Genomic DNA, 26,657 nt, shown 5'->3' with positions numbered 1-26,657 from the left:
GCTAGTCTAGCTGTTTCACTCTGTTCCCAGCTTTACACTAAGCTAACTGGCTGCTGGCTGTTGCCTTATGTATACCATATGAGAGTGGTATCAATCTTCTCATCTAACACTAATAAGTGTATTTCCTAAAATGTTGAACTATTTCTTTAACATAATCCTTGTTTTCTGCATTGTGCATAGCACTCTGCTTATGCTTTGTGACTATTTCTGTGGTTTGAGCTGTATGTGACCGTGTCCTTGCTCACTCCTTTAAATCACTGTTCTACTTGACGTGAAGTGACGTGAAACACTTTCTTTTTGACGCTTTGAATTGATACTGTAGCCTTCACCACTATTCCTTTCTCACCCCAGATACTGTCACAGTCAAATTTTTTCTTCACTCTGCCTGTTGCAGTAATCGACCTTAGTGTTTTAATGCCATCCTGCATTTTTAGCTTGTAAAGATTACAATATCAGTACCAACTTCTGCGCATGACAACATGTGTAAGCTTATGAAAAACATTGTCTGCAGTCACAATTCTATCTAATTGTAGAATGATCGAGTAAATTTGAAAGACCTATATTTTTACAGCATCAGTAGTAATCATTGAATCTTTATTCAGTGGCCATTTAATGAGGCAGTAATTGCTGTGTTCCCTTAATTTTCTTTTTGTCATGATACAGCCAGTTTGAAGAGCGTCAGCAGTATTTGTTATTGTAATGTGTACTAAGCACATGAAGGGAATATTCAGCATTTTATACAGCCTGCATTTTATCGTTCTGGCCACTATTCCTTTTGGTTGTAGTTTCCATTTTATTAGAGAAACAGGGACAATTTAACAACATGTAGTTTTACAAACAAAAATAATCAGAAAGCTTTAGAACAAGCCCAGTTTTACCCTGTTGTCTAAACAGTTGTTGAAGTTGATGATTTAATATATTATTGTAACCAACAGGAATGATGGTCAAATCTACAAAAATAAAAAATGAATGATTAAATAAATTGATGATTGCTACATGTATGAGCAGTCTATCATGTGAACACTGAAAAGGCAGCACATTGTCTTTTAAGACAAGCATAGTTGCTATGATGTATGTGCTTCTGTTACATTACACTGTATGTATATTATCACTTGATATCTCAGTATTATTTGTCTCTGTAGCTTAATAAAGCTGATGTAATTTTTCACAGAAACCATAGCTGAGAAGGCATTGCACCCTGGAAACAAACCTGGAATATCTATCATCTGTAACAGTGTTTTTCATTGGCAGCTGCCTTCTGAAGACTCTATAACATGGTCGTTATAAGCACAACCCTTTGTTATTTCACTGTGGATTGGCTAGAGGTTTAATTTTCCACTAAATAAAGTAATTGTGACTTCAAAACAAATCATGGTTTTCATTTCCTCCTTCCTGTAAGAAGACATGTTATAGTCAAAAATAATCTCGCTAAATGGGAACATCGTTTCATATCATCTACTTGAAAGTGTATTGTGTACTTGTCATATTCTCAAATACAATTTATATAACGCTCTGTCATCGCCTGAACTTGTAAAGTCTTTGAAACCACCTGGAATTCTCACCATCAAAGCTGGCCACAGAAAAGGCAGTCCCCAATTGGGCCATCTCTAGCTTTCATAATGATTTTGGCACAACAGTCACTATCACTCCAAGATTGGTAATATTCTCACTCTTCTGTAGGTGTCTTGGATCAAATCCTCTCTTTCCTCACCTGTCAGTTACACCTGTCTGGCATACCAGAGCGTTAAATTGCTGTTAATGACAATTACTTCAACCCTATTGCTACAATGCTGTTGATATCTACTGCAAAGGCCGGGTCTTTCCTCTTTTGACATTGTCATGGATATTTACTTTTTGGCCTGATGTAACTTTTCTAATACAAAGGGTAGACATCTTTAGATATTTACAGAAATGTGTGTCACACACAGAAAGACATGTCCATTTTATAGTTACTAGTTTAGCACTACTTTAAAGACAAGTGCAGCTGAAACGTTTAGTCAATTAATTGACAGAAACTTAATTGCTAACTATTTTGTTTAAGTCATTTTTCATGCAAAAACATTTCATGCTTCTGGCTTCACAAATGTGAGGATTTCCTGCTTTTATTTTTAATTATTTGAATTTACTTTTTAATAAGTTTAAGGTTTGGACTGTTGGTTGGACAAAACAAAGCATTGTGAAGGTGCCACTTTGGACTCTGGATAATTGTGAGCATTTATCAGCAATTTTTACAAACCAAACAATCAATCAGTTGATCAAGAAAATGGTCAGCAGGTTAATACATAATGAAAATAATAATGAAAATAGTTGCAGCCTTATACAAAATAGTTCAAAATGAGCTCCACCTCAACCAACTAAATATCAACTGTAAAACACCTGATTTTACTTTAAAGCATGAGTAATAATCATGATATAATATAGGACAGTATAACAGAGTACTCTTACTTTTGATACTTTAAGTACATTTTCATGATTATATTTATATATTTCAATGCAAGATTTGTACTATATATTTAAATGCAAGATTTGTAACAGACTATCTTTACAGTGTGGTATTAGTACTTTTACTTAAGTAAAGGAATACTTCTTCCAACACTGGTTAAGTTATCAAGTTGGTGGCATAACAGTGAGGCATAGAGTCATATGATGTGTCCCTTTCCCATGCTTAACTCTGCCAGAAATATGTAAAAGACTGATGGTTTAGATGATGCAGCAGAAAATGCACATACACTGATGGCTGTTAGGCAAAGTTCATAACATTTTAAATCCATGTTCATTTTCAAGGCATTGGAGGTTTGTGATATTCGTATCAATTTATGCAGATGTTGCAAATGACACACAATGTGAACTCAGCTTATTTATTTCTATATTCTTAATTAAAAACTGACTTAAAAGTCTGACTTTTTTAAATTTTCACTTCTTCTGTATTCTTTTCTGTAGGTCATCTTCAGGAAAGGTGAGCCCAGAGAGCATTCGTTCAAAGGCATCCCCGTCAGAATCATCTGAAGATAGTCATGACCAGCGTGGGAAGAAACCACCCCCAAGTCCAGGGAAGAAGGAGGAACTGTCTTTATACATGAAGACCAAAAGAGCAATAACAAGCAAGAAGTACAGCATCTCCAAGCATGAAGCTGAAGCAACAACACCCATTGAACTCATCAGCCGAGGCCCAGATGGACGCTTTGTCATAGATCCCACTGATGCAGAAATGTCTGTTAAGCCTCGGCGAATCGAGGGCTTCCCCTTTGTGGAAGAATCAGACCTCTATCCTGAATTCCGGCAGTCAGACGAAGAGAATGACGATCCCAGGCCTCTGCCACCAGTTATGGCCCCCCTTCGGCCTCACCAGATTTCCCCCATCTCCAGTCAGGAATCCTACCTGCAACCTCCAGCCTACAGCCCTCGTTTCCAGAGGCCCTTCGAAGGTATGACCATCATGGAGAGCAGTCGGCTCCAGGCCACAGGGCAGATCCGAGGCTCTCTCCACCACAGGGCTTTCTATGGCTATCTAGGCCACCCTGGGGATCATGATCCCCCACCTCCTTTTTACATGCCTGATACCAGTCCACTCAGCTCTGTCATGTCCTCCCCTCCATACCTTGCTGAAGGTCCTTTTGGTCACCCCATGATTCCTGAAGAAATGGGGGAGGGTGATTTCCCACAATATGCTGTCTCTGGTTTCCCACTTCCTCTGACACTCACCTCTTCCTCTCGTTCTCCGGAGATTTGGCAGGGACTGGATTTCACCTTTGCAAGTCTGGAGGGGCCCCAATTCATTTTTCCACCGCATCACCCTTTGCATCTCCGCCACGATTCCCCCTATCCTCCTCCACCTCATGTTCTTCCCCTTAGTGCTTTCCAGCCCTCCTCCCTTCCAATGCCCACTTACCCAGCTGTCCTGCCACTGGAGGCCCCAAAGAGCCACTCAAGCAAGTCTCCCAGCAAGGCAAAGCCTCATGGCTCCCCAGCCAAGCATTTAGCTATGCAAGAGGCACATTTAGGGCAGCTAAGACACACAAGCCACGGTATGGGTGTGCCAGGTTTGCCTTACACCGATCCAATGGCCCATATTGTCCCTAGCACATTCAGTAGTCTGGACACACGATGGTTTGAAACCACCCCTCGTTTCAGTCCCAGACAGGCTCGTAGGATGGATTCCGGCATGCATCAGGTGGTTCTCCAGCCCTCCCGACTCTCACCGCTCACCCAAAGCCCCCTTAGTTCTCATGAGGGCTCCCCAGAGATTGTAGTACGTCCCCGGCCACGTCCCAGCATTGTACAACCTCCCATACCCCCAGAGATGTCTGAGATTACCCTCCTCCCTCCTTCCACAGCCAGCTTCTCAAGGAGATCTTCCCCCTCTTCCTCACCTGCCCAAGGCCAGGGTAGCAGGAGAGCAAGTCCCAGCTACCGTTCCCACATGGCCTTTGCCACCTCTGCAACCAGCTACCCAGCTTCCCAGTCCCCGTCACCCCCCATGGAAAGCAGCAACATATTTGGGCAGATGCCATCTCAGAGGAGGACTGAGGAGGAGATCCTTCCATCTGAGCCCTCTCCACCCCAGTTGTCAGCTTCAGGGTAGGTGCATTAGGCATGCAGAGAGGGATACCATTTGAGTCATCTGCCCCAACCCACAATGCTTTGATGTGTAAAGTTGCTCTGACATTTTACTGAAGTGCTGTCTAATATCCATCAATTTTTAAAATCATCTCTGTGGCAAATTAGGGTTATAGTTTAGTTTATGCTTTTTTCATTTGTTAACACTTTTATGTGAAAAATGAAAATGAAAACAGTATGGTTGAAGGAAAACCATTTTGTTGTGATGATTCATTTGATGAGTTCTGGAAGTTTTTTAAGTTTAATTTCAATTTGGTCAATGCTGCTTTTCATGTCAGACATCAAGTTAGAGGTATTCACCCATTGAATCTGTGAAGCATTGTTTCAAAATTATCACCTTGAAGAATACATTGCATTTTCCAATGAAAAGTCCAAAAATATCAACTGCGAAACAAATTATTTGTTGAGTTGACAAGAAAATGCATTTGCTTCACAGATTACATTTCAGACCTTTTGGGGCTACAGTCCATCCAGATGAAAAATACTAATTGCCAATGCACTTTGTAATTTGTTTGGCACAAGCCCCTAAAAGCCTGGGAATTTGCAGACATCACCACAGGATCCCTGTTTTTCCATCTGTATCATGCGTTACCCTGCTTTCACCTAACAGGAGGAATCCCATAATATTCATCCAATTGATTCCCCAGACAAAACAAACAACCATTGTTATGTCTAGCTCCAAGCCTCTGAAGATGCCTTTATCATGCGGAGGGATGCTTTAAGAAGAGTTCATCTTGGCAGGCCCTGCGGCCCATCCTCGGCCTTAGTAACCTGACTGCATGACCAATTCTCCCTTACCTTCCAACCTCTCAGATTTTTTCCTACCCTACTTCCCTTTCCCTTTCTGTAACCCTCCTCTCCCCAACCCCTTTAATTGCCCCCAGGACACCCCCAGGTCTGACTACGAAGGAAGGTTGTTGGGCAAAGTGTGTCACAGGGCCTGTCCGCTTCTCATGTACTGCAATGTCTCCATCATTATGAATTAGGGGCAGTATGGTGGTTCTTGATGGCTCCTGGAGTCTTACCTGCTTTGTTTTTGATTGATCTCAGCTATCTGGGCAGCGTTGTTGTGACCAGGTCCTCTACACCGCAATAGGTAAGGGTTGGATCCATGTCTGAAAGGGGGGGGTTAGCAGGTGGGACTTTTTGATCACCTCGTCCTTTAAAGGGGAATACAAGACTTTGAGTCTTTGTTTGATTTGTTCCTTCCTTCAGTCAACACGTGTAGTTTATTTCAGTTCTTTCCTTTTTCCTTTTTCTCAAAGTGGCTATGCATTTTAAGTTCTGCAGTCTTCAGTACATTATGCATTCTGACTGATATGCATATGCCATCTGTTAGCTAATAGATTAAGTCAGAGATGTATCACCAACATGATTTCATGCTTGAGTGGTTTGCTAACTGACCACATTCACATGCACATTTTTAATCTGTTAATAACAATTCCTCACTAAATATAAATCTTCTTTAGGTTTATACATAAATAAGACAATAGTGATCTTATCAGCCTCAAACCAATTTAACTATTTATTCAAGCATTTATTGGTTACTTGGTTCACTATTGTGAAAATTAGTTTGGCAAAGGTCAGTATTCAGTGCAAAAGCCAAAGAAGACATCTTTGCGTGGCCAAACTGGACTATACTCCAACTGAATAGCAACAAGCTTCAGAAATGTTTCTACGCACAAACATTTTTAATCTAGAGATAAAACCACACTTAAGTTGTGTCCTATATGTCATGGGTTTGACATCAGCCACAAGTTAAATGATGGTCAATGCAGAAGTAAGCCCCTAAAAATGTCTGCTATCATTTGATTAAGTTTTGTCAGTGTACTGTAGGTTGATGGTATTTTGTATGAGCTCGGCCCTCTACTGACTTCTCTATCGATTTACCCAAACAAAATAATCTATGAAGAAGCAAGAAGTCAACGAGTACTACCGAAAGAACTCCATAGACCAAATATGGCTGCACGCTCTGCTATACAGCTCCTCAATTCTGAAGAAGAGTTGTAATTGATTGTAAACTCATATCTATTTGTGGACATACTTTATCTCCTTTATACAATATCTCTGTAAGGAAAGAGGTCAAGTATTTGGGAATTATTTTAACTAAAGATACATGCCTTAGAAAGTGCATTTTAAAAATAATCTGAATACATTTTGATGTTGATAAATTATCTATGAAACTCTCCCTATTTCACAAGTTTTGCTACATTGGAAACTTATTTACAAGCACAACTTTAGTCCTCATAATGTTCCTATTTGGAACAACAAATGTATTCTAATGAAATTAAGATTTTTTAAGATTTTAAGCATTTAAAAACAAATTGGCCATCTTTTTAAAATCCTTGAGACATATTAATAGTAAAAATTAATTCACTACTTTACTTCTTAATTTAAGTTATTTGCTTTTATTAGTATTTGTGTCATGTTCTCAGTTGTAGTGTAATGAACTAATGTCATGTTCTACGGATGCCTGTTTGAACTTTTGTTTTCAATAAACTGAGAAAAAACAAACAAACAAAAAAATTCCCCAAATTAATCCATCTTGAAGTGAAAAGCCCCGCGCGTAGTAGGCGCTAAGTCTAAAAAATGTGGAGGTGCATGACCACGTGCCGCGATGACTTGCGGAGCCTGTGTGCTCAATGCAAGAGGCACGATGACGTCACTGCCTGCTCCCGCCACAGCAGTTCAGTGCCATCTGGGTTTGAGGAAGATCCCCCCCACCTCTTTGACTTACCACTACCCACTCAACTATCTACCAGGTCTGTTCCATGCATCTGCTGATGAATAGTGATCCCTCTCACTCCTCCAGTGTTGAAATGCTAGTGGATGACTTTACCACCAACTTCCCGTCAAAACCACATGCCAAGAAGAAGGCCTGGGTTATGTGACGCCCATTTTTCACTAGACAAGAAGGAATGGAATGCACTGCTAACTGCTTAGCTCCTGGCAATGGCTTTTGCTACCAAATGCATGGTCCAGGCCAGGCAATCAAACAAAGGAATTGCACATGTTAAGAATACGGTCAAAGTGTGCCTCTTTCCCTCTTCCTCTCTTTAGCCCAGCGGTAAGCCATCTCTCCCATTCAGCCATCTTCCTCAGGATGGAATCAATTGCTGCTTGATTCTCTCCAATTTCTTGTACACTAACGCTGCTCAGGGTGCAGCTCTAGTCAAGCATTCTTGGGAGGCTCCTTTGCCTGTCTCACTCCCTACAAGACTGAACTGATTGCCAAGGAAATTGTCAAGGATTACAATGAGGTCCGCACTAAGGCAGCAGCCTTTCTCAGGATGTCACCGGTCTTTGCTATCAACTGTGAGAGAACCATGTGCGCTACATACAGTAGGTCAGAAACAGGCACCTTTGGGTAAGCCATTTCATGCTCAAGGAGCTTGAGTGAGGAGCGCTCCTCGACATGCCATTCCTCCAACTTACTATTTGGACCCAACATCCAGCAAGATGTTAAACTGATGTCCAGCTGCTCCAGGTAATCCTGGCCTCCTCCTCCCTCTCACTCTGAACATCAGCCTAGTAGGGGTTTGGTGGACCAACCTCATCAGGCCAGCAAAGAATAATACTAATAATAAAGGACATTGTACCACTCATTACTTCCTTTATAAAAAAGAACCAATAGTGAAGTCCATTAGACGGCCACACACATAGTCATAGAACTTGAGTTACATCCAGGTAACGTTGATATTTCATTATAAAAAGCAAATATGCTGTTCTCAGCAGGTATGATCACCAATTTATTTTGGTGTCTTGTGTCTTTCTGTAGGTGTGGCGTACTGTGTATTTATGAAATACAGTGGTAAATACAAATATAGGGTGGACATTATTTATTCTCAGATGATCACTTTCTAAAAACTTTCTTAGCACTCTCCTCAAGCGTGACACATTCTGCCATTTATATTTCACAGATGCTTGTATTGTATGACACCAATTGAAAATATTTTGGACCCCAATCTCCAAGAAATATTTTGTAAGATTGGCGTTATGATGTCACATTAAGCTGTGTGTCCACTGGGAGCCATCATTCACAGCTCTTTTTTTGCATTAACAATGAAGCATAAAGGCTGTTGCATGTTCCTAGCAGTGATGAAAGCTTAGCATGTGTGAAGTTCTCAGCGCACCAGTTTCAAGAAGTTTAAAAAAATTTCCAGCTTTTATCAAAAATGCACCAGATTCCTTGCAGGTTTTGAACAGGAACAGAGCAATAACAGGAGCCATGACCAGAACCTCCCGCCAGCATCTCTTTAGCCTGAATAACTAAAAGCAGATTCCTGGTGGACACATGGCATTAATCCCCTGTATAAAGCATCTGTATAGAGCATGAATTAAACCATCTACTGTAAGTATACAATTGCACTTGTAAGTTTGGACTGCAGAACAGTTCTCACTACCATGTGAAGCAAGTGTCCTGCCAAAACAGCTTACGCACTTCTTTTTATCCTAAGGAACAAATATTTTGCCAAGGGCTTGCAGAGGGGGGCACACAGGGGTCTTGAGGACCCCCTTATGTTTGAGTGAACTGCCCAATGAAGTGCTTTTGAATGTATTCCCCTTTAAAGTCGTGTTCCATGTGCAAACTGCCATGCATGCCATCGCTAAATATTGCTCCTCCGTTTCAAAAAAGAATCAATTCTATGGATAAATTCTTGTTACATTTGTTGTCCTAGTGCTTCGCTTTTCTTTGGCTTATTTTTCATTATGTGACTGTTCCCGAGTAGTCATTTTCCCCTCCCGCCATCTCTCCCCCTGTCAGCATGGTGAAGCCCATTGTAGACAGTATCCATGTCTATGAATACATATTGATGATGCTTTGTTGCTCAGCTGTGATTCTCCCCCTTTACTAACGACCATCGATTTCTCTCTGCAGCCACGGTGGGAAGATGGCCTCTCTGTAATGCTAATTGTTTTCTGTGCCTTGAGAGAACCAAGAGTGTGTTTGTGGCAGAAATCTGTGGGCTGCCAAGTCATAAGTGCCTCCATGAATGGGAGGGGGGTCTGTAGATGCAATCATGAGCAGATGAGAAATATACACTCCACACCAAGGGAACATTTGCATCTGTTATTTTCAGAGTGGGAAAGATACATTTTTTAAAAGAATTATACAATCTGCAAACATATCATCAATTGAAAAAAACTTTTGCTTACATTTTGTTCAAAATATTCGTCATTTTTGGAGAATTTTCCTCTGAAATCAACAGTGCAAGTCTTTTTAAATGTTGTATCTTTTCAAAAATGTCACTGTTCTAATCTACACCATGAGGTAAATAGATGGTTTTAGGGATTGTATAACATTTTGCTTTTTCTTTGGATGAAGATTGTTTGGATCAATTTGAGCAAAATATCTTAGATGTCCCTGAAGGGCAATTAAATTTCAAGGTGCACAATTTAATATACCATCTGGATTTATAAACTAATTTTGTGAAACATAATCATCATTAACCTAAACATAACTGTTAATAAATTCAGATGATGTACAAGGTTTTGGTAATAGTAGAATAAATCTTCAAACCTTTGAAAAAAAACTTTTGCTGGATTTCAGAGTACAGCTCTTTAGGTGTCTCACATTGATCCTTTGGCAATGTGCTGCACCTCTTGCTTAGCACGAGCAGTGCTGTTTTGAGAGTGTGTGGGTTTCTGGTTTTGTTGCACTCCGTAGTGCAGAAACACAGTCCACTGACCATGTTTGGCCTGGAGTTACCCGTTTTCCCCTCTTTCTGTTCTTTATCCAGAAAACGTCGAGGTGCGCCGAGTGCCCTTTCGGGGTCTGAGAGGATTGATGCACTGAGATACCAACGTATGAAAAAGGCCAAGAAGATGACGATAAACAACAATAACTCCAAGACCAGAAAGAAAGCAGGTGTGAACCCTGTCCTCTCTGTTCTCACATTTTACACAGTAATATTATTAAAAACTTCTAAACAACATTATGGTGACCACAGGTAAAACGCTTCTTTTTTTTTGCTTCTCAAAGATATATTCTTATGTTTTCTGGTGTCAACAAAGGATACATCACATTTATTTGTGATAGTATCAATACATCTTTTCATTACCTTGCTTCTAGTTGAAGTGCTTTAAGTAGTTGGAAAAGACTAGAAAGGCGCAATATAAGTGCAGTCCATTTACCATTTACCTCTGCCAGCAGTTAGATAGATGTTACATTTCCTCCCCCTTTGTGTGTCTGTCTGTGTACCTGTAAGCAGTAATCTCAAAAACTGAAATTAATTTGCACCAAACACTTGGCACGTCATATTGTAAAAATGTGTTTTTCTCTTTCTAAAAAGACACTTTAAAGGAGTACTCCAGTGATTTAACATTGCAATTCCACAGAGCTGGGGGACTCACAAGAGACAGATTAAAAGAATGGTCAAAATCAAAGCAGCAGAGGCCCAGCCATCCTGACTAGTATTGTTCAAGCTACAAAAACACTGGATCCTACATTTCCCATAATGCAACTGAATAGCATCTTTCATTCAACCCATAACTAAGCTTTGACTTGGCAATGCAGTGGATGTTTCATCATTTTGTTGCTGCAGTGTGCAGTTTGCAGAGCTGGAAGGCTAATAATTACAGATAAAGATTTCATTAAACTTGTTTGGGTCTCACATCTACATTGAGCCATCCAAACAAAAGCACAGAAACATATATACTGTATATACAGGGTGACTGTATACAAAGGGAACCCATAGATGGGTACACACTAGAGATGTAAATTGTCATTTGAATCATTTCGTTCAAAGTTCAAAGATTTATAGTCACTGAGTATGTAGTTTGTTCCCTTTTTTCTAAGGTAAGCGATTGCATCACCATTTAAATGCACTTACAACGATGCAGTACATACAACAGAAAGTGAACGCATCACTATTCAAATGCACGTCAGAAGGTACAACATCGTTCATACCGCTGCAACATTTGGCGCAAATTCAGACTGTCTACAGTTTAGTACATTCAATCTGTTGCTGGTTCAGGCTGTTTTGTTCAGTTGAGTACAAAACTGGGTCTATACAAGAACTGTTTATAATGTTAATAACTCAGGAGGTATCGCATCAAGATTGTTTCTGCAACTACCGCTGTCTTTTAATAAGCTTTTAACCAGGAAGTAACATACTGTGTATTAAGGCTGAGCTGACTTTTTAAGCTGGCTCTTCTCAATGTAAGATCCCTCTCTAACAAAACATTTATTATAAATGATTTTATCTCTTCTACTGATTTAGATTTTATGTTTTTAACTGAATCCTGGTTACGTCCTAGTGATCACAGTCAGCTGGCTGAATTGTGCCCTCCTGATTATGACTGCTTTAGTCGCCCTTGGGACTGTGGTCGTGGTGGTGGCCTTGTTACTGTCTATAGGAAGCATTTACTATGTAACCTCATAGCTTGCAATGATTTTTCCTCCTTTGAAGTGCTCATGTTTAAACTTGGCGGCCCACTCCCAATCATATTTGCTATTATTTATCACCCCTCTAAACCAGATGGCCCCTTCTTGATGTTCCCTCCCTGAGTTTTTATCCAGTCTTGTTTTAAATTGTGATAGAATTGTTCTTTGTGGTGATTTTAAAATTCATGTTGATGATTAATCACTGCTGATTTTTTTAATTTCACTAACTCTTTTAACTTTCAACAACATTTTTCTGCTGTTACTCTGCCTTAACTCACATACATCATGTCTCTTATGAGAGTATCCTCCAGCCCTCTGAACCAACTAGGTTTTTATTGGAAGTTATGGACTGTATTGTGCCCCATTTGATTAATTATTTTTAACAGCTCGCTGTCTACTGGCTGTGTCCCAGATTACTTTAAAAATGCTTGTGTCCAGCCAGTCCTAAAAAAAAAACTGGGCTTAATCCCACCCTCCTGGATAACTATCGTCCAATACAAACTGCCTTTTATTTCAAAGGTTCTCGAAAAACTTGTATCTAAGCAGCTTCTTGCTGCTGTGGAAAACAATAATACCTTTGAAAAGTTCCAATCTGGCTTTCGTCAGAACCACAGCACTGAGACAGCCCTTCTCAAAGTCACTAATGACCTTTTAATGAGTGTTCAATTCTTGTGCTGCTGGACTTAAGTGCTGCCTTTGACACAACTGATCATGGCATTCTTTTAGATAGACTGAGGCACTGGGTGGGCACATCTGGCACTGCACTAGACTGGTTCTCATCTTATCTGTCCAATAGGAAATTCTGTGTCACCATTAATAACTTCATGTCATCCTTTTCCCATATCAAGTACGGTGTGCCTCAAGGTTCACTTCTGGGACCAATACTGTTCTCCTTATATGCTCCCCTTGGGTGATGTCATCTGCAGACATGGGGTTTCTTTTCATTGTTATGCAGATGACACACAGTTGTACCTCCCTGTCAAGTCCACCGACTTCAATATGCTGAGTTCTCTGCAGGACTGCCTGTCTGACATAGAAAAACTGGATGTTGATAAATTTTCTTCAGTTCAACTCAAATAAAACAGAAATCCTTGTTATTGGGCCCCAACACATCACTAAACAAATACTGCCATCTACTGGTACTTGGTGTCCTTTTTAATGTAATTTATGTTTTGAGCAACATATCACTAAGCTTGTCCAATCATGTTTTTATCACCTCAGAAATATTGCAAAAATCCGATCTATTTAAAATTTTAGTGATGCAGAAACTGTTGCATGCTTTTATCTCCTCACGCCTTGATTATTGTAACAGCCTGTTCACTTGTCTTAATCAAAAAACTTCTGCAAACGACTGCAGACTGTACAGAACTCAGCTGCTCGGTTTTTAACCAGGACCAAGAGGTTTGATCACATCACACCTGTTTTAGCCTCTTTACATTGGCTCCCTGTTTGTTTTAGGATTGATTTTAAGATATTAATTACTTTTAAGGCTCTTCATGGCCTGGCTCCGGATTATATTTTAAACCTTGTAATCCCTTATGAACCTTTACCTGTTCCTGAGTCCAGGATGAAAACTAAGGGGGACAGAGCTTTTGCCATCAGCGCCCCGAGGCTCTGGAACAACTTGCCCGAAGAAATTAGATTGTCTGAGTCAGTGTCTTCCTTAAGTGTCTTCAGAAAGCATACCTGATCCTGATCTTACCTGAGCTGTTTATTTTATTGTTTTTATGTATTTTATCATTCACAGTGGTATTTTATTTCTCTCTCTGTGAAGCACTTTGTACTTTGTTTTGATAAGTGCTCTATAAATAAAGTATTATTATTATTATTATTATTATTATTATTATTATTATTATTATTCAAAGTACAGCTTATATCCCTAACTGAATACCACAGTGTGTGATGTTCAGTAGGGTCTGGGTTAAACATGCAGAGAGTAAGACACAATGATTAAACTAATCATAATGTGTTGCTTTTAAGTAGCTGAGAATGATAAAAGCATGTAGAAATGCAGAAAATGGTATTCAAATCCTTTTTTTCTGGGGGAGGACCCCCAGATAACCCACTTTTCAAACTAATGTTATGCCCTTGCATGTACTGTATCAATTGCATGTTTAATTGCAATAGATATTGATGTGGACTACATGATGTGGTAGAGCAGCCTCATGATTTCACTTCACATGGTAAAATTAGATAGTGGTGGGAGTGGAAACAACTATAGTCAGTGGGATTATTGTGCAGAATTGCCTGTAAACATAGTAACTGTGAGTTCTGACCAGCCTTTCATTTCCTCTCCACCAGGTGTCTCCACCTCTCAGACCCAGCAGGCCTACACCTCTCAGGTACTCCAGCCCGAAGAAGCTCTCTACCTCCGCAAGAAGAAGAAACGGCCCATCCTCCATGACCCATATACTCGCTTTTCTGCTCTGCTGTACCGCCGCCAACCCCGGGAGGACCAGAAGGCTATTTTGGCCAGCATGGACAACATAGACCTAGACCATGCCACTCTCCTCTAAAAGCCCTTGAGGACAAGGTCACAATCATGCAGTACGCCCCCATTCCAAAATAACACTAGCTACACACCAGAGGGAAAAAACAACACTATCAATTACAGATGTTTGCAAATTATTATCTATTAAGGGTAATAGCACTAAATTTCAGCATTCAGATTTGGTGTATTCTGTAGGTACTCCCTTGGTCAGTTCAATCTGCATTAGTAAGCATTCTGCAATGTTCACAAACTAATCTGTGATGACAAGAAATGTACTTGGAAGAATCAGAAATCAGATCAAGAAACCACAAGAATTATTTTCAGAGACCAAACTTTTTTCTTTCTTTTTTCAATAAAAAAGTACAGATTAATGATTGTTTCTAAAATGCTGGTCCCAACAGTGAAATAGCAGCATTGGTGATTGGAATGGCATCACCAAGTCTTGGTTCTAAGGATTTCCCTCTGAAAAAGTTTTGATTATTTTTACAACTACTGATTGGGATGCCCAAATGCACAAGAATAATCTGTGTATGCTTAAATCAAGTAGTATTCCCTTTAAAAAATGTGACTTTTAACGATTCAAATCAAAATGATAGCTGCTACATTTTTCCAAAGTTTTACTCCAGTGCAAAATGATTAACTCAAAAAGAGGCAATACATGATTACCAGCTTTCTCTTTTTTTAAATCACAGTTTTCCTACTCCAGTGTTACCATTTTTAATTTGAAAGGCTTCTATAGGCTTGGGTCATGTTTCTTGTGCTGAGCCAATCCCCCAAAAATCCCTGCGGGTCTCCGTTTACAGCACCTTCCACGGGATCCTCTCCGCCAGCAACGTCTCTTATCTGCCGAGAAACTCGCCTCACAAATATGGGTGTTCTCACTTCCTACCAAGTATACCTCAGAGCACAGGACACGAGACCACACAACCACCAGGATCAGCCAGCAGAACAAACTAGCCTTTTTCATCTCTTTAGTCATTATTGTGTTCCACTTGCTTTTCTTATAATGACGTGTTCTAGTTTTCCATTCTTATATGTACTTCTTCTTGTTTATTAGATGTACATTCCTTGAGTTAATTCAGTTTGTGTATCTTGCAGAATGATAATTCTGTCACATAAGTGAAGAAATTCACCTTAACTAATTTCCTCATCTTTTCCGCTCTGTCACAAATGATCAGGGCAACGACCCTGAACTACTTCACTTGGCTTACAGAAGGAATTCTATTGACTTTCAATATATGTAATTTCTTATTGAATAGATGTCATTCAGCAGTGAATCACACAGGGTTTCACCAGGGGCTTACTGATACATTTGCATTTCACACACTTAAAACAACCATTAATAGGCACAATGAAACGTGGTAATTACTTTCAGTCATTCTATATAAAGTCACTTAATTGCTCCAATTATCTGCTCTGTCTTTAGCTTCTCATATCTCATAACGGTTTGCACTTGAGCAAAATCTTGTTCATTTCCTTTGTGTGTGTTCCTGTACATCTCCTCCAGTTCTTCTACTTTAGGTAGTGTAGAGGGTTCCAAATCCTATTCAGAAAGCACTATAGTTATGCCAAAAATAATTCAATAAAAAAACAACAACGATATGTAGTGGAGGATAAAATTTTGTGCCATAGTATATGATAGTATTTTTTTCATACATCTTAGAGGGCATAAAAACATTGGCTTTGTTTGGCCTTAAAGGTGCTTCTGGGTGGTTGCCTGCTTCACTTGTGTCTAATTTATGTGTCTATTTATTTCTATTTAAATTTTTTATTTGTGTTTGTGCGTGCGTATGTAAGTATCTGCCTCTTTTGGCCATTTTATATTCATAGCCTTTGTATTTTGTCTCTTTATGTGCTTTTCATTTGAAATGGAAATGTTGAGAGTACAGTCATACCTTAAGAAAATAGTATGTGGCATTGAAGGCAACACAAAGTGAGCCAAACGATTTTGTTGTATACTGCTACACTGGTATAAGCCGTTTTGTTTACATGTTGCTCAGTTTTACTTTGAAAGGTTCCAGTGACTGAGATGATTAAATTCGCCTGTCTAACTGACATGGAAATGTGGATACTAAGGGGCTAAAATGAATTTTATTGACTGTATAAAGGAAGTGCCATAACATCAGAAACTCAACTCACACATTACACTGTAGCTCACTCATATTTTTGATTCAACAAAGGATGGGTGTGTAATGTAACTGTTAATGTTTTTGCGCTTTTGGTTTTGCTCAAAATGCTCAGTTTCTTCAGATGTTATATTCACTTGTAGCTGTTACGGTAACATATCTTGGGCTCCCAATGCAACATCGAAGCAGTGTCCATGTTTTGCTGTGTGTTTGGAGTGGTATTGCTCATAGGTATGTTCAGTGGTGATGTGCCGTTTTTATGTATTTATTTATTTGGGTAATTTTATATTGTGATTTTGAGCAGATTCTGACACAGCTGCAACTCCAACATAGTCTTCTAAATTCAGCCACAATTTAAGTGAGTAATTTCCATTGCTTAAGATATTTCCACAATAAATGCTTACAAAAGGAACAATTCAATTCAGTTTTATTTATATAGCGCAGGTCTAGACCTCTTTATAATATTATTTACAGAGACCCAACAAATCCCACCATGAGCAAGCATTTGGCGACAGTGGCATGGTTTGAAAAATTCTGCTCTAACAACTGACTTCTCCTCTCATATTTGAGTTTTAAAGTGCAGGAGGAGTGAAAAGTAGATGTGATTTTTTTCATTTACATCTATTTAATAAAACAGAGAATACTAACTACTAAGTCTCCTGAGAGCAAGTATCACACATAAATAGACAAGCAAAAATAATTGCTAATAAGTGTCTTAACTCACGACCATATCTAGTATACTGGAAAAAAGTTAACAAATGCATCATACAGATGCATTGCGGTTGCTTTAGTAGTTAAAAAAGCAGCCATTTTACTAAAGAAGCTAGTGCCTTTATTTTATGATGGAATTATTATGTCTGCAAGTATTGTGTCAATATAATGATTTATTGTGGAAATAACTTTGAAATAAAATTTATAAAATGTATTGTTAACATCTTTAACTTAAGTGAAACCACAATCTCTACTTCCAAAGATAACAAAGTCAGCATGAATATTTTCAGTGAGAAGGAAGTGGCATGAAAATGCACATCGAACACCACGATCATTGATCATTGACGAATCCTAAACAACGGCTACTGTCCACCTCTTTGAATGTGGTGATATTTGAAGGACTGAGCAGACAATAGTTAGCTAACCAAGATAAAAGAGAACAAGGAACTACCATGTGACACCAACATTGTTTTTACATTCTTTGTAAGGCACTAACTGATGTAGTGACTGAAACGTATCAGTGAAGAAGCCATCTCATCATAGGTGCTTGAGCAGTGGTGTCAAACAGAGGCTCTTCTTGCAGCCCAAGGTGCTAAGCAAACCATAAAGTGATGCTGTACTAATGAGTGACCTTCCATATAAGTGATTACAAATGCCACTTCCATTTTCGCAACTGTGTCATTGTTGTATTTTAGGAAGTTTTTTATATAAAGAAATGAGAAAAGGCTGCACTGCTGTCTATCTTTAAAATAATCTGTGGTTAGAAGGTGCTTGTTGGAGTGGTGGTTGGATTCAAAATCACACTGACAGAGAAACAAGGACCTCTTCTTCCATAAAAGCCTCTATTATGGCATACCTACAGAGATATTTAAAAAAGTGCAAGCACTCTGATGCATAATGTTCTACAAGTCAAATGTCTAATTGTTGCTGTTGAATATCATTGTTTATATGCCATTTATAGAAAGGTATTTGTTAGAATAAGAAGAAGAGTGCCATAGTTTCCTTTCAAGAGGACATTTTGGTTTATTGAATGTTTCTCTGTAGACCTTCTGATGTTTGTGTTGCTGTGGGTCGTCTTAGCAGAGCTCTGGAGGGAATTCATTGAATGAAAGAAGGCACTGGGTTTGTTTTGTTGAAAGACTTTGGCATTGTACTTTCTATGCCTGCACAATAGAGGGGACAGAAGTCATTGCATATAACACTGTGTATGAAAAGACAAGCCAAACACAATAGGGACCGTGTGTTTGCCATCAATTAACAATTCATTCCCCAATTAGGACTGTAATAACTATATTTACATTACTAAGAAATAAGCAAGATATTGCTGTTAGGTAAGTTTGGGAATCTAACATGCCCTAATATTGGGAGAGCATTTCTTACAAATTCTTATAAAACAATCACTATTTTCTACCAATAATATAAGGTTTTGGAATAGAATCAATATTAGATCAGTAGAATAGGCATTGAAAAGTCCTGCAACTTCCTTTAAAAAGTTTAAATCAAGAATTTAAAACAAAGCTAAATGTATTAACAATGATAGCTTGTAATGCACTTACTGTACTGTACCAACACATTGTTCCATTATATTGTTTCTGTTGAGGAATTAACTTTACAATTCATTGCATACATTGTATCTGCAAAATCATAATTGATGCACTTTGCTAACTTAACACTGAACATATTGTTCCGTGTTGTAATTATCCCGCATTTAAAGGAAATCGGAACACTGACAGATGTGGAAAAGACCTAAAATATACAGAAGATTCTTTATCGGAATTTGTAGTTATAATTAGTCTATATATTGTAATGTAAAATATGAAATTGCATATTTTATTACAATTGGTCTATAATAGGCATGCAGTTACAGAAATTAATATAAAATATATTCACTTTTTTCAATAAGGAAATAGTTTTGGTGTAGATGCTGCTGTGACTGTTTGCAAAGCCAGTATATTTTCAAGTTCAAGTCTGAGAGTGAAGTCAGAGCACAGTGGAAATAATAAATGAACTGGGTGAGCCTCTACATCTCCTCCAAAATGCTTCGGGGACACCACATCCAAAACGATAAACTAACTGAACTAAAGAAATGAAATGAAGAAGAAATGTACATCGTTTCATACAAAGTGAAGGTTCAGTGGTATGATTTAGTTTTTTTATGTTTTGGTTGAATGTAGACAGAATGAATACCATGAAAACCCAACTAGAGAAAACCCTGAAAATTCAAACCAGCGGTGGTGGGAAATTGTAGCTTTGTGTGACTGGGCAGTTATTTCATCACCAAGGGCTTTAATGAGACTTATGTGGAGTGAGGACACTGTGAGCTGGATGGGTGAGACTTCTTAACAAGGCTGAGGGTGAGGTCAGATCCTCCTCAACAAAGAAGTACTGTATACCTCTTAATGTGCCACTGAGAAATGTGTCCGTGTACATAGTGTATAGTGAAAGATATTACTTGCATGGTATAAACATTTGAATGCTACTGACAAAAATGGGGGATCACCACTACCAGAGCAAACGTTGTGTAGCTGTGATGTGTAAGAAAAGCGATCAGTGATCTGTTTGGTCCCAAATTTTGAAGCAAAAGCTATGCTTACCTGAAAGGTAAAATAAGGCTTTTAAACTGACTAAAATGCTGTTTTCCCAGTGGTGCGCTGGTAAAGGACAAACAATTCAGTCAAACCACCTACTGTACTGGCAGACACAATACTAATGTTACTCTGAACAAATAACGCTGCTGTACACTTCTACTGCTAATAACAAAACAACATTTGAATTACAACAAGACTTACAGGTTCAAATGTTCAAATTTTACCCTTAAGGCAGTTTTGCCACAGTAGCGCTGAGATGCAATAAAGGCACATGCCATGAGGTTAGATCAGTTCAGTGGCTCTGAAGCTGTTACAACACCCAGAATTGTTTCTAGATGATTTGGTAATTAGGGCAGGTAGATTTACTCTTTACTACTTCTGTGATGTCTAGCAATTGATATTTTTATAGTACATGTTAGGTGAACGTTACCTCACAAACTGTAGTGTGGAGTAAAAAGAAACAAGTCAATTTTGATTTGTCAAATTGCAGTCGGACTTGTGTTAACTACAGTATGTAGATGTACACTTAGAAAATGACTGATTCTTTGTGAAATACCCTAGCTCAGAATTATCATGGATTATGTACCACAATGGGGGTAACTCTGATTTACACATACAGTATACTGTAACTTTGTCATATGAGGCCCCAATAGTGCTACACATTTTGAGATAACAGTGATCATTTGCAGTTGATGGTACAATACAAAACTCTGAAATAGCTAATTAAAAGATCATTTGTAAAGAAAATCTCAGTACTGTATCACTCTTGACTCTTGGCTTTGGTGTCATTCTGCTCTGGCTTAACATATTTTAAGATGCATTAAGAGAGACTTATCATCATATTGTTGGCTTTTATCCCATACGCTAAGAGTGGAGAATCTCTGGTGCTAACATGCCGCGCAAGTTAAAAAACATTTTTCTTTTACTTAATGGACCATATTTAGTTGCTCTTGAAATGCACCTCAATGTACCCGACACCTAAAACTGCCATATCGTTTTCCTTATTTCCTCAAAAAAAAGAAGAAGTAAAAAAACATTTTTAGCAAATTTAGCTATTTAGACGCGTGCTGTGAGTTTAATCATATCACTGAGATTCCTGTAAATAAATAGACAAATTGGTATTTTGACTCATGGTCAGAACTGACATACTGCTCCCAAAATTATCTTTGATACAATGATATAGTGCAATGGAATACATCACAAATCACTACTCCGTCTTTCAAATGAAATACTAGCTCACAGGCCAGGAAAATGTTACAACTAACTTTCCTTATAATAAAAGTAGAAGCCCATTAATAAATTACATGATCATATTTGAATCTGTCAAACTCTTTCGGGGGGCATTTTCTTTATTGTCAAGAACATCCTTTAAAAGAATAGGGGATATTATAGCAGATACTTCTTCCAGGAACTATAGGCTGAATCACAGGCAAATTCCATGACAAACCAAAACAAGAGCTAATAGCAGAAATATTATCTCTTACTGACAGGAAGGACACATTGAGGCAGAGACTTTCATCTAAACTAAACTTGAGAAATAGGCAAGCTCATTTAAAATCAGTCTTTGTGTAATGCAAAACACTGCAGATACTTGCCTTCAGTGTATCGATACAGCAACATGGAGGAAAGTATTGAGATATTATAATGTATCAACTTTTGTCCAAACTTGAGTGTACAAAAGGCATTACAGATTTGAGATTTTAGAAAAAGTTTCGTTCCACCGTGTAAATAATATCTCAAATAAGCATACCATGTCATATATATATATATATATATATTTTGTAGAAGAAAATATGATGCACATCAACTATATTGAAGACTGAGTGGGAACTGAGTAGTGTAGGATCTGCTTCAGTGACACATAACATGATGTAACAGACCAATGTCTACAATATATGTGAGTGATGGAAATCTTTTAAAAGCTAGAAATTAGTTTAAGAATTTAATATTATAGAGCCAGGAAATATAGAGAAAGAAATGATATATATGTGTGTGTATATATATATATATATATATATATATATATATATATATATATATATATATACACACAGTATATTGTCATGGAACCAAAATGGTTATATGAGTATCTATATTTGGGGACAGTACTTGTTTTCAAGAATGTATAAGTCTATATTCTATTATTTTTATATCAGTGTGTTGCTTTATACTGTAGCAATGCAGAATCTTACACAAGTAGAGAAATATGACGTGTGTTTTCAGGTTTTCAGTTGTGTACAAAACAAAAGAGAATGGTGCACCAACATGGCACATGTCATTGTACTGTATATCTCACTGTCTATACTCAGAGACTCTCAGAGAAGAATACAGCAAACTACAGTAGTTACTATAGCAACGTCCATTGGTGTGAATAGCAAATGTAATTGTTGAATTATTTGTGGGCCATCATCTTACCACACTTACCATTTTTTCTTTTGGGGACGGTGATTTAGCTCCTCGCTAATTTGTTATTGTTGTTTTTTGGGTCAATTACCCGGCTAGCTTCTGCAGTCACACGTTCATCTTTTGAAAATATTTTTTTGGCATGAAATAATGGTGAGAATCATTTTCCATACTATGGTGCTCTCTTGCAATCTGTATCACAGCAGAGCACATAAATATAAATGTATAATCATCTAATTCACAAACTGTGCAGATAGAAATGTTTCACAGTGTATATTTAGAGTATGTATGTAACAGACACATGCTTCATGATGCTGCTTTGAACTGACAGAAGGGGATCCAAATGTTTGCTTTTGGTTTGTTTTTTGGTTATAAACAGAAGCATGTGCAAGTTAATGCGATGAACGCTTAAAAGGGGAGGTTGAGCATTGCAGCAGCTGCTAAAAGTTACTCCAGACATTGGTGACATTCAATTCAGTGCTGTACATTGCCAAAAACATGTCATATACATTCTGACAACTGGTGCTATTTTAAAAAAAAAACATCTGTGGTGCTTTTTTTTAAGTTAGTTATTTCCTTGCTTCAGACAAAATGTAGCTACACAATCCTGTACTGTACTGTAGGTTGCTGTTTGGCCAGTAAGTCATCATTTGACCTGGTTCGGTCATGTGTTTAGATGGTTTTCTTTGGCTGTTGTTTCAGGGAATACACAGATCAGATAGTACTAACATCTTGAGTGGCAAATTTTAAAGCAAGGAAATTTAATAGGACATTCATTTGAATACACATGTCATAATGATTTTCTTGGGATTGAGTTTACAATTTTCTTGTTAATTTTGGTCTGAACTTCACAGTGCTTCAAAGTCTAATGTATTGGTGGTTGCAAATAGTATCCACACATTGTGTTTGGTGCTGAGTGAACATATGCTCACCATGACTTTTGATATGGTATTCATCTTAAACATTCTAATCCCTCTATAGTCTTTCTGTCAGGTCAAGTAAACATACTAACCCCCCCTGCAGTTACCCTTTTATTGTGCAGTATAAGCAACATCAACATGGTGACAGGACGGAGTGAAATTAAGTCAATAGGACTGGTTCTTCTGCAACCAAACTACCCTGAAACCCACCACTAGATGGAGGTTGTTGCTTATAAGGGACCTGTAGTGTTACTATGTTTGAAAGACCAGAGAAAGAATCAGAATATTGTCTTATAAAGATGCTGTTTAAAACTAGTTTCAAAAGTTTGCTGCGAACACTCAACTCAACTTTTTGGAGCCTCTATACATGAAAATGTTATGTTTATATACAAGTTACATGAAGCTGATTATCTCTTCTTTTCATCACAAAATGCAATACAAGTGGAAGAAGGACAAACTGAACGCACTGTCTCCTCTTAATTGTTCGGTCTTCCTGAGATGTGTAGAACTGGTTTGAGTTACTGGTTTTTGTTATCATGACCTTCTGAAAAACAACAAAAACGTGTGAGTGTGTTCACTGTTAGTTACAGCCGTAGACAACTCAGTACCTCAAAATGTCTCTTCGTGGAAATCTCTAGTCCAGATATGTAACTACTCAGTTTTTTTTTATGTTCACCATCTCTGAGAAGTCAGTACTCATTATGCTTTTTATATTTGTTGGCACAAACACTAAAAAGAATGTATGGCTATTGTAATTCCTGCTCACCCCCATTCTTCCTAAAAATTGAAGCTTTTAAAGCAACTAAATTGAACTGTCAGTTTTTTGTATTTCAAATGTCTTGGTATGCTTGTTGTAGTTGTATATTCATAATGGTGTATATTACATCAGTTTTTATTTATTAAAATGTTTAAATTTTCTAAGATGACTTTTCACGTTATTCAGCAGAGTTTATATTTAAAGGTGTAGCGTTATTTTCTATGCAATGTGTTTAAGGACCATATCAGTGTTTTTGCAAGTATTTCCCCTACTGTTTCAGGCAGCGATTGATCTCCATTCATTTCATTTCTGTATATATAAAAATAAATTAGCAGATTGTATTGCGCATTGCGTAGGAATAATGTAAATATGCCAAAAAGCGTTGACTAATTGATTATTATACAACAATGAATGGAAACCAATGGATACTTGAAGGGTGGGAAAAATACCAAAAAGAAAACTACAAATATCTGAGACACAACATCATGAGCTGCAAAGTAGCTGTGTGATAAATGTGATTTATAGTAAATGATAAAGCATGCAAAACCACTGGTATGGTCCTTTAAAGCAATGTCCATCAACATTTAGGTTAGTGAAAAATTGAGGTACTGTTATGATTACATGAATTTCTGACTTTTCATCTAACCCCATCATCAGGTCAAACTTTCAGTTTGTCCAACACTTTGGTTTATGACCAAATACCTGAAGAACTAATGATATTCCCATCAGCCTCAGCTGGATGTTGTGCGTAGTGCAAATTAGCATGCTCAACCTGATAAACATCAACATGTTGTCACTGTGAGCATGTTAGCATGCTGACATCACAGCACAGCTGCTCAGAGCCGCTAGCATGGCTGTAACTCTGGTTTTTATCTTGTTTGTAGTGTTATTGTTACTAGTTGTATGAAAGGTAAAAGTTTAGCTGGCTATTATAAAGAAGAAAGACAAACATTTCATCATAAAATTATGAATTATTATAAACAGTAAACAGTATATATACTATGTTTTTGGTACAGTACAGAATACTTTCACAGAGTTAATCCAAAAAGAGCATAATTAGGAAATTGGGGTACCCTGCAAAATATACTGATAGCCCCCCCGACAACAGGGGGTGGTATGAACAGAAAATATCACCCTTTAGACCCTTAAATCTACAAGTTTCTCCCGTTATTTGAGCACGGAGATACTTAACTCTTAACCTAATGGTAATTTTCAAGTTTTGACTGTGTATTTGACTCTGACTGTGTCCCTACCAGCTTTAGAATGCTGTAGCTGTAGCTCATCGCTCTGTAGGTTGGGAAACAGTAGCACAACAAATTAGTTCAAATCAGTTTGAGACAAAAATGCAATCAGCAGTGCAGATAAGGCAAAGCCATTTCAGGTGGAGATGAAACATCTTAACACTTGGAATAGGTCCTATGCTGCAGGCAAGCTACATTGTCACAAAGTGTTGCATGATGTGGCTGGCCACTGTAGTCTGCAAAGTCAGGAGCTTACCAAGTGAATGGAGAGGGTAAGTAACTTGAAGTATTATATTGTATGCCACATGAGCGCATCACTTGTAGAGCTGTAAGCTAGCACACTTGTCTTCTTCTCACTGTTTTCCAGCTAACTGCAAGCTAGGACAATCATGTTCTTAAAGCTGTCATTTGGTTTTGGCGACCCAAAGTCACGGTTAATCTAAAAAAGTGTGAGATGTGAGAATTAAACTCGGTTGAATACTTTGAGTGTCTTTAGCTGCCTATTTGTGGAGCATACTGAAACCCTGCCAAGTGGAGAGGACAGGTGGAATACATTTTAAAAATCCATCAATTTATCGTTTGCTTCAGGTGAATCAAGATAAGCCCTGAGGTCAAGTTCAAGGGTATAAGCACAAACACTTTTGCCCACTCTCCATCAAAAACCATGCATATGAAAGGAGCCGCTGACGTGTTAAAACCAGAAATGTGTGTTCACTGGTGTGACATTTTGACATTACACCTGTGCTTTTCCTGCTATGAAACGTCTGCTGTGAAAAAGGTCCACACCATGGCCTTTGAACTGGCATGACATGCTGGCTCACAGGCATTACTAACAGGGATACTTCAATGGAGCGGAGCTATCATTATGGTCATTCATTACACCTGTGCTTTACCTCCTATGACGAGCCAAGATGGCCGTAGTTAAAATGGCTATTGTAATGCAGCTCTTAAGACCACAAACACAGTAATTTAAGCCATATCATGATGGAAAAGTCCCACATAGTGCTATGTAGTCATCATTATATTATACTGGTAAATTGCCCAGCTGCGAATGGGACTGAACTGAACTGACCCAGTTACCCCTTAAATATATTTGCATTTCACATTGCACCTGTTTATTTTATTATTATTATTTATGTTTAGATGTCAAATTGATTTATTCTAAAATATGTGAGTAAATTACTACCCGCACATGTGGGCACTGGCACCAAAACTTTTTGGTAAGGAAAGAGTTTCCCCTCAGGGATCAATAAAGTATTTCTGATTCTGATTCCGAGCCCCTGTGCTAGTAATGATCACTTTTTAAAGGAATTAATGAAATTATCATTTTCTGGGGAATTTCCTTGGTAGGAGGACTTTGTGTGACTGGGTTCCAGTCAGTATTATAGCTAAATGTAGCATACATTGCTACTTTGT

At 38.1% G+C, this 26,657-nt stretch overlaps 1 protein-coding gene across 7 annotated transcripts in view; it reads left to right on the top strand.

Annotated features, from left to right (window-relative positions):
• The window catches only part of LOC122888087 (protein turtle homolog B-like), a 145,225-nt gene extending 121,064 nt beyond the window's left edge, over nt 1-24,161 (top strand). For 6 of the 7 annotated variants that reach the window (XM_044222050.1, XM_044222053.1, XM_044222048.1 and 3 more), the window contains 3 exons: nt 2,941-4,578; nt 10,359-10,486; nt 14,306-24,161. In XM_044222050.1, the coding sequence (XP_044077985.1) occupies nt 2,941-4,578; nt 10,359-10,486; nt 14,306-14,520 (1,981 nt within the window). In that variant the 3' untranslated portion in view covers nt 14,521-24,161. Of the gene's footprint in view, nt 1-2,940; nt 4,579-5,667; nt 5,714-10,358; nt 10,491-14,305 lie in introns of those variants that run through there. The other variant, XM_044222054.1, reaches the window with a different exon arrangement.
• Nucleotides 24,162-26,657: the final 2,496 nt, after the last annotated feature.

The sequence above is a fragment of the Siniperca chuatsi genome, linkage group LG14 (assembly GCF_020085105.1).
Source record: "Siniperca chuatsi isolate FFG_IHB_CAS linkage group LG14, ASM2008510v1, whole genome shotgun sequence".
Lineage (NCBI taxonomy): Eukaryota > Metazoa > Chordata > Actinopteri > Centrarchiformes > Sinipercidae > Siniperca > Siniperca chuatsi.
This window is presented reverse-complemented; position numbering and strand designations above follow the sequence as displayed.